The sequence below is a fragment of the Lutra lutra genome, chromosome 11 (assembly GCF_902655055.1).
Source record: "Lutra lutra chromosome 11, mLutLut1.2, whole genome shotgun sequence".
Taxonomy (NCBI): Eukaryota; Metazoa; Chordata; class Mammalia; order Carnivora; family Mustelidae; genus Lutra; species Lutra lutra.
The window spans coordinates 57129260-57142500 of record NC_062288.1 but is presented as its reverse complement, the minus strand read 5'-3'; the positions used below and the strand labels follow the sequence as shown (position 1 = coordinate 57142500).

The 13241-nt window shown below is 34.1% G+C and overlaps 1 protein-coding gene across 5 annotated transcripts in view; it reads right to left on the bottom strand.

The window, feature by feature from the left end:
- Positions 1–13241, bottom strand: part of PALS2 (protein associated with LIN7 2, MAGUK p55 family member) — a 119181-nt gene that overhangs the window by 55184 nt on the left and 50756 nt on the right. For all 5 annotated transcript variants that reach the window (XM_047694574.1, XM_047694573.1, XM_047694576.1 and 2 more), the window contains exon 3: positions 1474–1626. In XM_047694574.1, the coding sequence (XP_047550530.1) occupies positions 1474–1626 (153 nt within the window). The remainder of the gene's footprint in view (positions 1–1473; positions 1627–13241) is intronic.

Sequence of the window (13241 nt, the reverse complement as noted above, 5' to 3'; positions counted from 1 at the left end):
TTTTAAATTTTTGCTTGCCAGTATTTTCTAATTATATTTATGAAACTTTATATAAATTTATATACTTATTAAATTTTATATATTTATTAAAGATACACAGCATGTCTGAAAGCTCTATCAGATGCTTCTGAAGTATCGCGAACTTAACAAGGCTGGTTACCTGAACATTAACATGTCAATTTCTTCTAGAGTGTTCCTTATCTCAGTGAGTGCCATCAATTATTTGTTAGAAACCCTACCCTTATCAACTTCCCACATCTCTCTTCTGCAATGATCACACGTAACCAATCACCAAGTCCTGTTGATTTTACTGCTTAAAACTTGAAAATCTTCACATTTTCTACTCTCAACACTGCTGTCAGTTTCTTGCCCTAGTGCTTAACCATGATGCTCCACAATCAGCCCCCTCTCCCCGTGTAATACCTCCTACTCTCCCCTTTCTTGGTTTCCCACTGTCCTCAGGGTAAAGTTCAAATGGCTTACTGTGCCCTATAAGGCCTTCATCAACTGGCACAAGCATATAGGATGTCTCTGATACATGTCCATTATTTTGTATGTTGAGACACTGATTCATGGAGCAACGAACTCACTATAAACCTTTGTATTTTACAGTCACGTTGTTGAAGAGTCACAGAAAGTCCTTGGAAAAAACCAAAGAGGTGTTGCCATTTTGATTTTCAATGCTAAGATTTATAGTGAAAAGAACTTTATATTCTTCTATCCCAGCATCACTTACAGAACAGTCCATTCTTTCTCCCCTAAAATGTAGTATCTCTATCATAAATCAAATTGTCATATACAGGTATATGTACTTCTGGGGTTTTTTATTCTCTTCCATTGGTCTATTTTTCTAATACTGTCCCAACACCACACTTAATCACAGGTTAATAAGAAATCTCTCCCCCACTCCCCTCCACTTTCTCTTCTAAAACTGACTCTTTGTTAAACAGATTTACTTTTCACTGCTACAGACCAAAGCTTAAATTGCACTATTTTTTTTTGCAGCTATGGAGGAAATGTTATGGATTAGTTTCTATCCTCACACAGTTCTCTTTTGTTTTATTCCAAGGTCATTGATTGCATCTCAGTCTCAGAAGCAATACTGCAATAGCTTTCATAAGAAAGGCTATGAAACAGTGGTAGTGAGGAAGGAAAACCTATTATCACAGTAAGAAAAATGTCTCCAGCATGTGGTCTGGTGGTGAATCAAGGCTGATTTTAATTACACAATGGAAAATCCATTCTGATGTATTTCTGCTATACATTTATGTAGTGTGTTATTAGTTGTGGGTGTGTCTGATTTGATATCCTCAGTATTTCAGGATATTAAAATACTTAAGTTGGAATTTACATATTTACAAACTATGGCTCTAAATAATCTTAAATAAATCACCGTAAACTGGAATTTAACTACTAAAAGAGAATACTTTGGGGATAAAGGGCACTTGGGAAGAAGAATAATACGCAAAATACCTGGAAGTGAGGCTCTTTGAGGATTCCAACCAGCTCTGCCACATTTTCATCCACATTTATTAAGGGAGTGATATCTTCAAGAATTTCATTGACTAATTCTAAGTTATTATCACTGACAGCTTCTAGTTTTGAGTCTTCTAGCCTCTCATGAGCCTGAAAAGATAACAGTATAATTAAGTCATAGCACATATTGTTTTGCTCCAGACCATGGTTTTCTTCTTTTCATAAAGAAGACTTAAAAAGATACTACTTGAAAGTTTGATTTACTGAAACCAAATGTAATATTCCAATCAGAGGCAATATATAGATTTTGTAGTAAATGTTATCAAGAAATATAATAAATCTTGGCTTGTGTCACTATTCTGAAAGTCATGGAAAACTTGTTTTAATAACTTAACCATGAAAAAACTATAGTCAGATAACAATTGAAAAGAAAAAAAACATTCCCTACCCAATAGAATTTCCTAATGACTTTCTGGTCTAGGCTCAAACTCTAGAGGATACTGCTTGTGATTCATGAACATAAATGATTATTTATTATTTAATAAAAATTTTTTTAAAAAAGAATGTAATTATTACATGGACTGCCATTAAAAAATAATAAAAATCATTTGGGGAGCACCAAATCCGAAAACTACCATTTTCCAATTTTTGAAAATCAGCAAAATAAGTCAATTTAGGGAAGTCAGCTCTTGAACTGGACTTTGAAGGACTGTTTGATTTAATTAGGGGAGTGATCACCTTGTGTCTCTTTATCTTAAGCCACTTTTTTTTTTCTTAATCTCACCATCTTTTCCACGGAAAATGGACCATGAATCACACTGTCACAGGAAACAAGTAGCCCTATTTAGCCTCAAATAGTGGGAATAAAACAGTTTTAAATTCAAACTGAAAATGAACATTAAGCAGTCTCCCTCTTTAAGTGCTCTTTGTTTTTCTAATGAATGGTTGCTGTCTGATTTTGAAGGCAGGCAAAGCATAACTGTTAAGACTTAATGTATAAATGATGGGGCGCCTGGGTGGCTCAGTGGGTTAAGACTTAATGTATAAATGAAACTATGTAAGATGACAAATCTTGTATTTAGTATTTTAAGATCCATGTCGGTAAGTGCTCAGGAAAAACCCAAGTTTCAAGTAGTAACAGTATCAATTAAACTTTATCTGTACCTATAATACTTTAGCTGTTATATCTACCATAGAGTGGATCCTTCAAAGACAAACACATGATTTTTAAAATGCAATTTTTTTCACTTAAGTTTTTTTTTTTTTTTTTTTTTTTTTGAAGGGCCTGAAGCTTGGGGAGTTAGTTATTGTCACAAGAGTCACTTGCTGAGTGCCCCTTTCCAGCCAGACCCTGTGTCAAGCCCCTGACATATATTATCTCATTTAATCTTCTCAGTAACACTAATGCAAAGTAGATGTTATTGGGTTCATTTGACAGAACGGGAACTGAAGTTTACAGAGCTTAAGGAAGCTGTGGCAAGTCAGAATTTAAGGGCAAGGCTGTCTGATTTCAAACCAGTGATTTTTTTTTTTTTAATTCATTTGAGACAGAGAGAGAGACAGAGAGAGCACAGGCAAGGGGAGAGGGAGAAGCAGACACCTTGATGATCAGGGAGTGTTTAAGTGAAAGAGGGGGCTATATATTAAGCAACATTTTTAAGAAACGCCTCAGGAAAAAAAAAATTTAAGTCATATGAGATGACAGAAGAAATTATAACTGTTATTAAACAAAGAAAAATGTCAAAAGACCAAATGTAATTTTGAGAAAGGAGTTATTATTAGATTTAGATAAGAAAAAAATTAAGATTAGAAAATGCCATGAGAATGAAATGGGTAAATCTGTAACTTTCTGAAAGTTTAATGTAAGCCTAATAAGGATAAAATGATGACACTCAACATACACCATAAAATGATTATCACCATTGGAAAAAAACCTAAAATAATGGACATAACTAGCTATTAACTCTTATAAAACAAGCTAGAATTGCTTATTGCTTTAATACAAATATTTGCTGTTAACAAATATTTAATTTAGCATCGTTAACCTTGCAACACTCCATTACTCTTATGGAAGTAGAATAAAGTTTAAGGAAAGAAAGGAAATAAAGAAGCTGAACATTTATTGAGAGCTGTTTGTGTATGTGTCAGGAACTATATTCTCAGTGCAGTGTGAGTGAGTCTGTATTAAGCAAAGGTAGGTGTATTGTTGTTATCCTCACCTTGCAAACTAGATGCTGATGCAAAATAAGATAAAGTGATTTGCTTGAATCTACACTACTGGTAAGTGCAGAGTCCGGTAGTCTAATACCAAGGCTTGAATGCTTACCTACTAAGCTTTTTTGACTTCATCACTATATAGACAGCCACTGAAATATCATACTCTGGTTAATTATTCCATGTTATATATTATTCTAATTCATTTAACTCTGAGATTTACTCTCATTGACTATTAGTTGATTTGTTGCTTCTTAGCACTTTCTTCTAGTTCAGATATGTCATTCTGTTCTACTGAGTCTATCCCTACAGTTACTTTGTACTCCTGTGGTTCAGAATACTACCCCCATCCCTTCAACCTGCACCCCTGTACTCCAAGTAAGAGCTATAAAGACCACCTGTTTCTCTAGGAAAGAGATAAGGAGTACCTTACAATTTTCAGGTACTGTATCAATATATTTTCTATAACATCCTCTGGTCATGTAATATATCGATTCAATTCAGACAAGTAAAGAGCAGAAATGATCACTGATCTGAGAACTCTAATATAGCTCCCTTTGTTACTATGTTCATTTACCTTACTGCTCCCAAATTGGGTGAGGACATGTGGGAAGGTGGAAAGACCTACCAGAAAGAGGATGTCAAGCAGGAGGGCAAAATTATGTTATAAAAACAAACACACCCAAAGTTTTTTTCATACCAAACTACAGAGACTGGTGCTATAATAGGAAAGTATCTCACTATACAATAAGAAGTTCTCAGGGAAAAAAAACAAAAGGCTTTTTAGTGAAACTGCAGCTATAATTATATAATATAGAAAGCCAATTTCTAAAATATAGTTGGGTTCTATCAAGATCAACTTTAATTTTTCCAAAAAAGCAAAAGCAGGTCCATATTTGTTAATATGTAGATTTTTAAGCTCGAAGATATGTGAAAGAAGTTGGGACCTCTAGTCACTTTAAAGTCATAATTTATTTAGTAGATTTTAAGAGGCAAGTGCCAACTTGAATTTAACAGATAAGACCTCACCGCAAAAAAGAAAAAAAAGGACAAAAGGAAATAGTGAAAATTATCCAGAAGGAGAGATGAATCATAAGCTATTTGAATGGATGGGTCTAGCATCCTTTAAGACACTATGAGAAAGCTAGCATAATAAAAACATATTCCACCTGCCACAAGTGGTTGAAAGAACATGCTATGACTGGCTTCATAGAACACTTGGAGTTGATACAAATACGGCCTAGCCTTCTTGTATGTTCAGATCCGAGAGTCCTATTTACCACTGCACCTTAGAAAAATGAACTGCAGAGAAGAAAAAGTTCTTTCAGGACTTCTAGGTATTTCTTCTAAGCACAGTACAGCCATGATTGCAAGCAAAAAAAAAAAAAAAAATTTTTTTAACAAGTTGTGGGCTGTAACTAAAGTGAAAAATACTATCATTTATTTTGTTATATCTAATACTATTATCATTATGTGTAAAACCTTGCCTTTTGTCCTCAAAAGGACAAAAATATAAATTTTGTTTCTATCTTTGAATATGGCTAAGTATGTGGTAGTTGCCCATTAAATGTTTCTTGGAAAAGATAAGTAAATGGGAAATAAGTTTTGCTGTGGTCAGAGTCATCCCCTTCTATTCTAAAGAGTTTAGGAAGAGAAAGATCAAGAGAAGCCCACGAATAGTCAAAAATAAATAACTTGAGCAGAAAATAGAAATGAGACAGGGAATAGAAAAGTCAATTTCTATTTTGCTTCTGCATCCATTATATCAAAGAGAATTAGATTTGTTCTGAATAAAAAAATGGATGAAGGGGCGCCTGGGTGGCTCAGTGGGTTAAAGCCTCTGCATTCACTCGGGTCATGATCCCAGGGACCTGGGATCGAGCCCCACATCGGGCTCTCTGCTCAGCGGGGAGCCTGCTTCCTCCTCTCTCTGCCTGCCTCTCTGCCTACTTGTGATCTCTATCTGTCAAATAAATAAAATCTTAAAAAAAATGGATGAAATAAGTATAAATAAATTAGAATTGAATTCTCTAATAAGTAAAGAACTTGCCAGAAATCTAGTTAACAAAAGGAGTTCAAATTCTTAGATTAATTATATATTGAAGTACTCAGGAAGCTTCTAAATAACATTGCCGAGCCACTCTTAGAGTTATCTGTGGAAAAAGAGAACCACACAGATGCCAAAAAAAACTAGAAATGGGAATCTGTTATACTTTTTAAAATGAAAAAGACCTTTTTTCTTTTTTTTAAAAAGCTTGGCTTTAACAGTATTCAGAAAAAATATAAAAGAATACTTTTTATAATCTCTGAGTGAGAAAGACCTTTCTAACTTACGGTGCAAAATCTGGAAGCTATAAACTAAACAAAAAAGGCCCAATAAAATTAACTACATTTAAAAATTTAATTTCTTCTTGTCAAAAACCAGCAAAGTCAAAATACAAATGACAAACCAGGGTTAAAATACTTACAAATCATATTATAGACCAAGGGCTAATTTTTCTTATACATAAAGGAAGTTTTAGAGAGAGAGAGATAGATAGAGAGAGAGAAAGCATGAGCACTAGCAGGGATAGGAAGAGGGACAAGCACACTCCCGGGTAAGTGCGGAGCCCAACTTATCCCCAGGATCCTGAGATCATGACCTGAGCGAAGTCTGAGGCTTAACCCACTGAACCACTGAGACACCTCTACAGAAAGGACTTCTATAAACCAGTAAGAAAAAGATCAACACATAAATAGGCAAATAATATGAACAAGAAATATACAGAAAAGGAAATTAAAATACCTCTTAAACATATGAAAAGATATACAACCACCTTCATGATAAGAAGTACAAACTAAATATATAGTACTATATATATTTTTTTTAATTAGATAGGCAAGGATAAAAGACCTTGTAACGTACCATGTTGGTGAAAATACAGGAAAAGACAGACATTCTCATACATTTTTTTTCCCCTGGTGGGAACATACTAGTGAGCAAAGTACACATTCATCTGAAGCGCACATGGAACATTTACCAAGACAGACCACTGTATGGGCTATAAAACATATCTTAAAAAGTTGGTAAGAATAAAAATCATATTAAGTATGCTCTCAGAATACAATGGAATCAAATCAAAACTCAATAATAGAAAAACAGCCAGAAAACCACAAAACACTTCGAGACAAAGCAACACTGTTTTTTGTTTTGTTTTGTTTTTTAGGATTTATTCACAAGAGAGAGCGCACAAGTGCACGAGTGTGGTTCAGGAGAGGGGCAGAGGGGCAGAGGGAGAGGGAGAAGCAGACTGCCCACTTAAGCAGGGAGCTAGATGCAGGGCTTGAGCCCAGAACCCTGGGATCATGATCTGAGCCGAAGGCAGATGCCTGACCAAGCTAACCAGGCACCCTCAAAACAACACATTTCTAAGAATACATGGGTCAAAGAAGAAGTCTTAAGAAAAATTTAAAAATATACAATCCAAATGAAAATACAACTTACCAAATTTTGTGGGATGGGGCAAAAGCAGTATTTAAAGGGAAATTTATAGCACTGAATGCACAGTGAGAAAAGAAAAAAAACCTAAAATCAAGAATCTAAAATTACATCTTATAAAGTCAAGAAAAAAAGAGCAAATTAAATCTAGAGTAAGTAGAAGAAAGGAAATAATCAAATTTAAAGCAGAAACCAATGAAAGTGAAACCAGGAAGTCAATAAAAGTTAATGAAACCAAAATCTGGTTCTTTGAAAAGATTAAAATTAATAAACTTCTAGCGAGGTTAACTAAGAAAAAAGAGAAGACAGAGATTTACTAATAACAGAAATGAAGGGGGAGGGCCATCACTACTAATGCTATAGACATTAAAGAATAATAAAAGAATACTATGAACAAATCTATGTCTACAAATTTGATAACTTATATGAAATGGACCAATTCCTTTAAATACACACACCATAAAAACTCACAAAAGGAGACATAGATAACCTGAAGAGTACTCTATCTGCTGAAGAAATTAAATCAGTAATTAATAACCTTCTCAAACAGAAAGCACCAGGCCCACAGGGACTTACTGGTATATTCTACCAAACATTTAAGAAGAATTATACCAATTCTCTACAATCTCTTCCAGGAGTTAGAGGAAACATTTCTTAACTCATTCTATAGGGACAGCATTACTCTAATGCCAAAACTGGACAAAAACATTACATGTCATTATACATCTGTTAAAACCCATAGACACATATATACAACACCAAGTATGAACACTGATATAAACTATGGACTTAAGTTAATAAAGTTTTAAATTTATAGAAAGATTGAAGGTGCCTCCTTAGCGCAGTAGGTAGCGTGTCAGTCTCATAAATTTATAGAAAGATTGAGCAGAAAGTATGGAGAATTCCATGTTATCTGCCTCATTTCCATTTCTCTTATTTACCTCTTGCATTAGTATGATACATTTGTTATAATTAATAAGCCAATCTGATACACTATAATTAACTAAAGACTATAGATTACATTAAGATGTCCTCTAAATGTAGTTCCATGGGTTTTGACAACTGCAGAATGTCATCTGTGTACCTTTACAATATCATACAGAATAGTCCCACGGCCCGAAAAATGCTCCATGCTTCACCTATTCATCCCTCCCTTGTACTCCTCTAAACCCTGGCAACTACTGATTCTTTTGTACTGTCTATAACTTTTGCTTTTCCCAGAATGTAATGTAGTTGGAATCATAGTATATACCTTTTCCGGCATGGTTTCTTTCATCTAGCAATATGTATTTATAGTTCCTCCATATTGTTTTGAAGCTCATTTCTTTTTTACTGATGAATAATACTCCATTGTATGGATGTATCACACTTTATCTTTGCTCCTATTAAAAATCATCACCGTTTGCTTCAAAATTTTGACAATTATGAATAAATATGCTATAAGTGTTCACATGTAGATTTCTTTGTGGACATAAGTCATCAACTCCCTTGGGTAACTATCAAGGAGTACAACTCCTGGATTGTATGGTAACACTATGTTAGCTTTGTAAGAAGCTGCCAAAGTGTCTTCCAAAGTAGTTGTACTATTTGCACTGCTACTAGCTATAAATGAACAGCCTCCTTTTTAGGATACAGGTTTTCTCAGAGATATTGCAGGTTCAGTTCCAGACCACCAAAATAAAGTGAACATTGCAAAAAGGGAATATTGCAACAAAGTCAAATGAATTTTTTGTTTTTCCAGTGCATATAAAGTTATGTTTACACTAACTGTGTAATAACATTGTGTCTGAAAAACACTGTATATACCTTAATTAAAAATTACCATATTGCTAAAAACTATTAACCATCAACTGAGCTTTTGGCAAGTCATAACCTTTTTGTTGAAAGAGGGTCACACCTCAACACTGATGGCTGCTAACTGATCAGGGTAGTGTTGCTGAAGGTCTGGGTGGCTGTGGCAATTTCTTAAAATAAGACAATGAAGTCTGCTGCATCAACTGACTCTTCCTTTGATAAAAAAATTTCTTTGTAGCAAGAGATTCTGTTTGACAGTTTTTCCCCAATAGCAGAACTTCTGTCAATCTTCTCAAACTCTGCTATTGCATTATCAACTAAGTTTATGTAATATTCCAAATCCACTGCTATCATTTCAACAATCTTCATAGCATCTTCATTAAGAGTAGATTCCACCCTAAGAAATCACTGCCTTTGCTCTGCTCACCCACAGAAATAACTCCTCATTTGGGGTGATGACTGGATCAGTTGGTTAAGTACCTGACTCTTGATTTCAGCACAGGTCATGATCCCAGAGTCATGAGACTGAGCCCTGTGTCAGGTTCACACTCAGCATGGAGTCTGCTTAAAAGTCTCTCCCTCTGCCCCTCCCCCACCTGCACATGAGCACATACTCTTTCTCTCTTAAAAAAATAAAAAAAACCCCACAAACTCCTCACCCATTAAAAGGTTTATTATGAGATTGCAGCAATTCAAATATTATCATGATAAAGTAGAAATATTGTGAGAATTACCAAAATGTGACACAGAAACATGAAGTGAGCACATGCTGCTGGAAAAATAGTTGAGAGATTTGCTCAAAGCAGGGCTGCTACAAACCTTCAAATAAAAAAGAAAAAAAAATACCCACCAAAAACCATAGTATTCATGAAATGCAACAAAGAGAAGCACAATAAAATGAAGTATGACTGTTTATATTTTGCTAATATTTTCCCCCAATCTATAGCTTGCCTTTTCATTTCCTTAATGGTATCTTTTACAGTAGAAAGTTAAATTTTGATAAAATCTAATTAGTCAAATTTTCATTACGCTTCATGCTTTTAATGTCTTATCTAAGAAGTCTTTCTCTAACCCCTTATGTATTCTTTTAAAAGTTTTAAAATTTTAGTTTTTACTTTTAGATTTTGAGGTAATTTTTGTTTATAATGTGAGGTAAAAGATGATGTACATTTTTTTGCGCATAAATAATCAATTGTTCCAACACTTATTGAAAGGACTATTATTTCTTCATTGAATTACCATGGTGCTATTAATAAAAACCAGTTGACCATACATATATTGGTCTCTTTCTGGGCTCCATTCTGTGCCACTGATCCATGTGCCAATACTACAGTGTTTTCTTTACTGTAGGGTAATAGTAATCCTTGATATCTGGCTGTGGATAGCATCAAATTTTCTTCTTTTTCAAAACTGTTCTGGTTTAGTCTAAGTCCTTCATAAATTTCAGTTTATCAATATGTCAGCCTGAAATTCTGACTGGGATTCTACTCAATCTACAGATCAGTTTGGGGAGAACAGACAATGTTAATAGTACTTAGCCTTCCAAACCCTGTATGTATGTATGCCTTTAATTTCAGCATTTTTTTTTAGTGTCCAGAGGATAGGACTAGCACATATTATTAAATTGATCCCTATTTCTTTAACAAGTATATAAAAATACAACTAATTTATATAGATTGATCTTGTATCTTATGACTCTGCTAAATCACTTGTTAGTTCTAGGTTTGTTGTTCTTCCTTCTGATAGATTCTTAGGATTTTCAATATAAAAAATAATGTCATCTTTGAATAAAGATAGTTTATTTTTTCTTCTTCAATCTGTATGCCTTTTATTTATCTACTTTTCCTTCCTTTTTTGTACTGGCTAGTACCCCTGGGTATAAACATGAATAGAACTGATGAAGGTTGAATAGAAGGGATCACAGAAAGAAAGCATTCTATCTTCCATCATGAATTATGATGTGAACTGCAGTTTTTTAATAGATATCCATCAGGTTGAGGCAACCTCCAAGTTTACCAAGTTTTTATCAAGAATGAATGTTCAATTTTATAAAATTTTATAAAATGCTTCTCCTGCAACAATCACATGATTCTTATCATATCAACAAAATGGTGGCATTTATTTATTTTTCAAATATTAAAGCAGTCTTGCATTTTTTAGATAAAACTCACCTGATAATGGAGTATTATCCTTTTTCTATGTTGCTGGATTTGATTTGCTAGTATTATCTTAACTTGATGTCTATGTTCATGAGGGATATTATTTTGTAGTTTTCCTTTCTTGAAATGTCCATAGCTGGCTTTGCTATCAGGGTAACACTAGGCTTCATAAAATAGTAAATGTTTCCTTCTCTTCCTCTTTTTCTGGAAGGAATCAAGTGGAACTGCAAATATTCAATTTAAAAAAACATAGAGCTATTCAGGTTGTCTCTTCTTATGTAGGCTTTAGTAGTTTGTGTCTTTTAAGGAATCAGTCAATTTCATCTAAGTTGTCATATCTATCGTTATAAAGTTGTTCATAATATTTCTTATTATTCTTGCAATATCTGCTGGATTTGTAGTGATGTCCTCTCCTTCATTTCTGATACCAGTAATTTGGGTCTAGCTATAGGATTATTGATTTTATTGATATATTTGAAGTTATACTGACTTTGTCTATTTGCCTTTAATCCATTTAGTCTTATTTTTATTAATTACTTCTTTCTGCTTATTTTAAATTTAATTTGCTCTTTTTTTTCTATTTTCTCAAGGTGCACACTTAGATGACTGATTTACATATTGTTCTTTTCTAATTACGGCATTTTCCTCCAAGCATTGCTTTGACATATATTTTCATTTTCATTCAATTCAAAACATTTTTTGTGATTTCTTCTCCACCCTGTGATTATTTAGAAGTATGTTGTTTAGTTTCCAGATACTTGGACATTTTTCAAATAACTTTGTTTTGAATTTCAGTTTAATTCTGCTTTAGTTTCACAGGTCTACTATAAAAAACTGGGGTGAATCTGCCCAAGGTACTGTGTAGCATGAGGACTCTCAACTCAGTAGTGGGAATGCAAACTATTCTCCAGACTTTGTGATCCCTGGAAATTGTTTGGCCTACTGTGCTTTCCAGGGGATCTTCTCTAGAACTCCAGAGGCCTACTTCATACATATATAGGTCAGTGCTCAGCCAAGGATTTGACAGGAGATCTCCAGAGCCCTTTCTGTGTTCAGCTTCCTTCTCCCCAATATTTTGCCACACAAATTCCAGTCACCTCCATCTCCTCAAATCCTGACCTCTATGAAGATTGCTGGCCTGTTTGTATTTTCATCCTTTACTGCAGCCTGAAAACTATCCTCAATTTCATATTGCTCACTTTGTTTCCTTTCTGTCAGGGATCATGGTCCTGGCTGCCTACTATCCCTGTCTAAAGACGGTTTCCCTTCCCATCCTATATTTTGCTAACTTGTGATGTTAATTCAAGACTATTTTTTCTTCCTTATAGCTTGGATGAACTTGATTCATTCTTGTAACTTTAGTTTTCATGGTACCCTAGAGATTTCAGTACACATCCCTGACTCTTCATACACTATAAGCCATTTCTTTTACCACTTCCTGAACAATGAAAGGATCTTAAAATTATTTGATTCATTAAAATGCCCCAAGACATTATTTTATTTTAAAAATTATTATATTTACCATTAGTATTCCCTTTGTCATTCTTTCTGCCAGAAAAACTTCCTTTTGCATTTCTTATAAAATAAATGGAGATTTTTCTCAGATTTGTCTAAAAGTAAAAATCTTTATCTTACTTTCATTTTTGAAGGTACTTTTTTGCCAGAAAGGGAATTCAAGTTTGGCAGTGTTTTTCTTTCAAAACTTCAATGATCTCAGTGCACTCTGCTTTGACATATATAGTTCCTGTTCTATTGCTAACCATTAGTCTCATTGTTTCTCTTTAAAAGTATTCTTCTCTGGTTACTTGACAAATATTCACTCGGTCTCTGATTTTTAGGAATTTGACTATGTTGTTCCAAAGAATGTTTTTCTTTAGGTTTTCCTGCAGGCATGCTCACTGCTTCTTGGATCATCAGTGGATGCTGTTCGTCAGTTTTGAAAATTCTTGGCTATTAGATCTTCAGCTATTTCTTCTGTCCCATTTACCCCTTCTCTCTTTCTGAAATACCAATTACATGTATATCAAACCTTTTGAGAATGCCTTCTATTCCCTCTTCTGTTCTTTCCACACTTGCTACTGAGTTTCAGTTTGGATGCTTACTACTGGACTGTCTTTAAA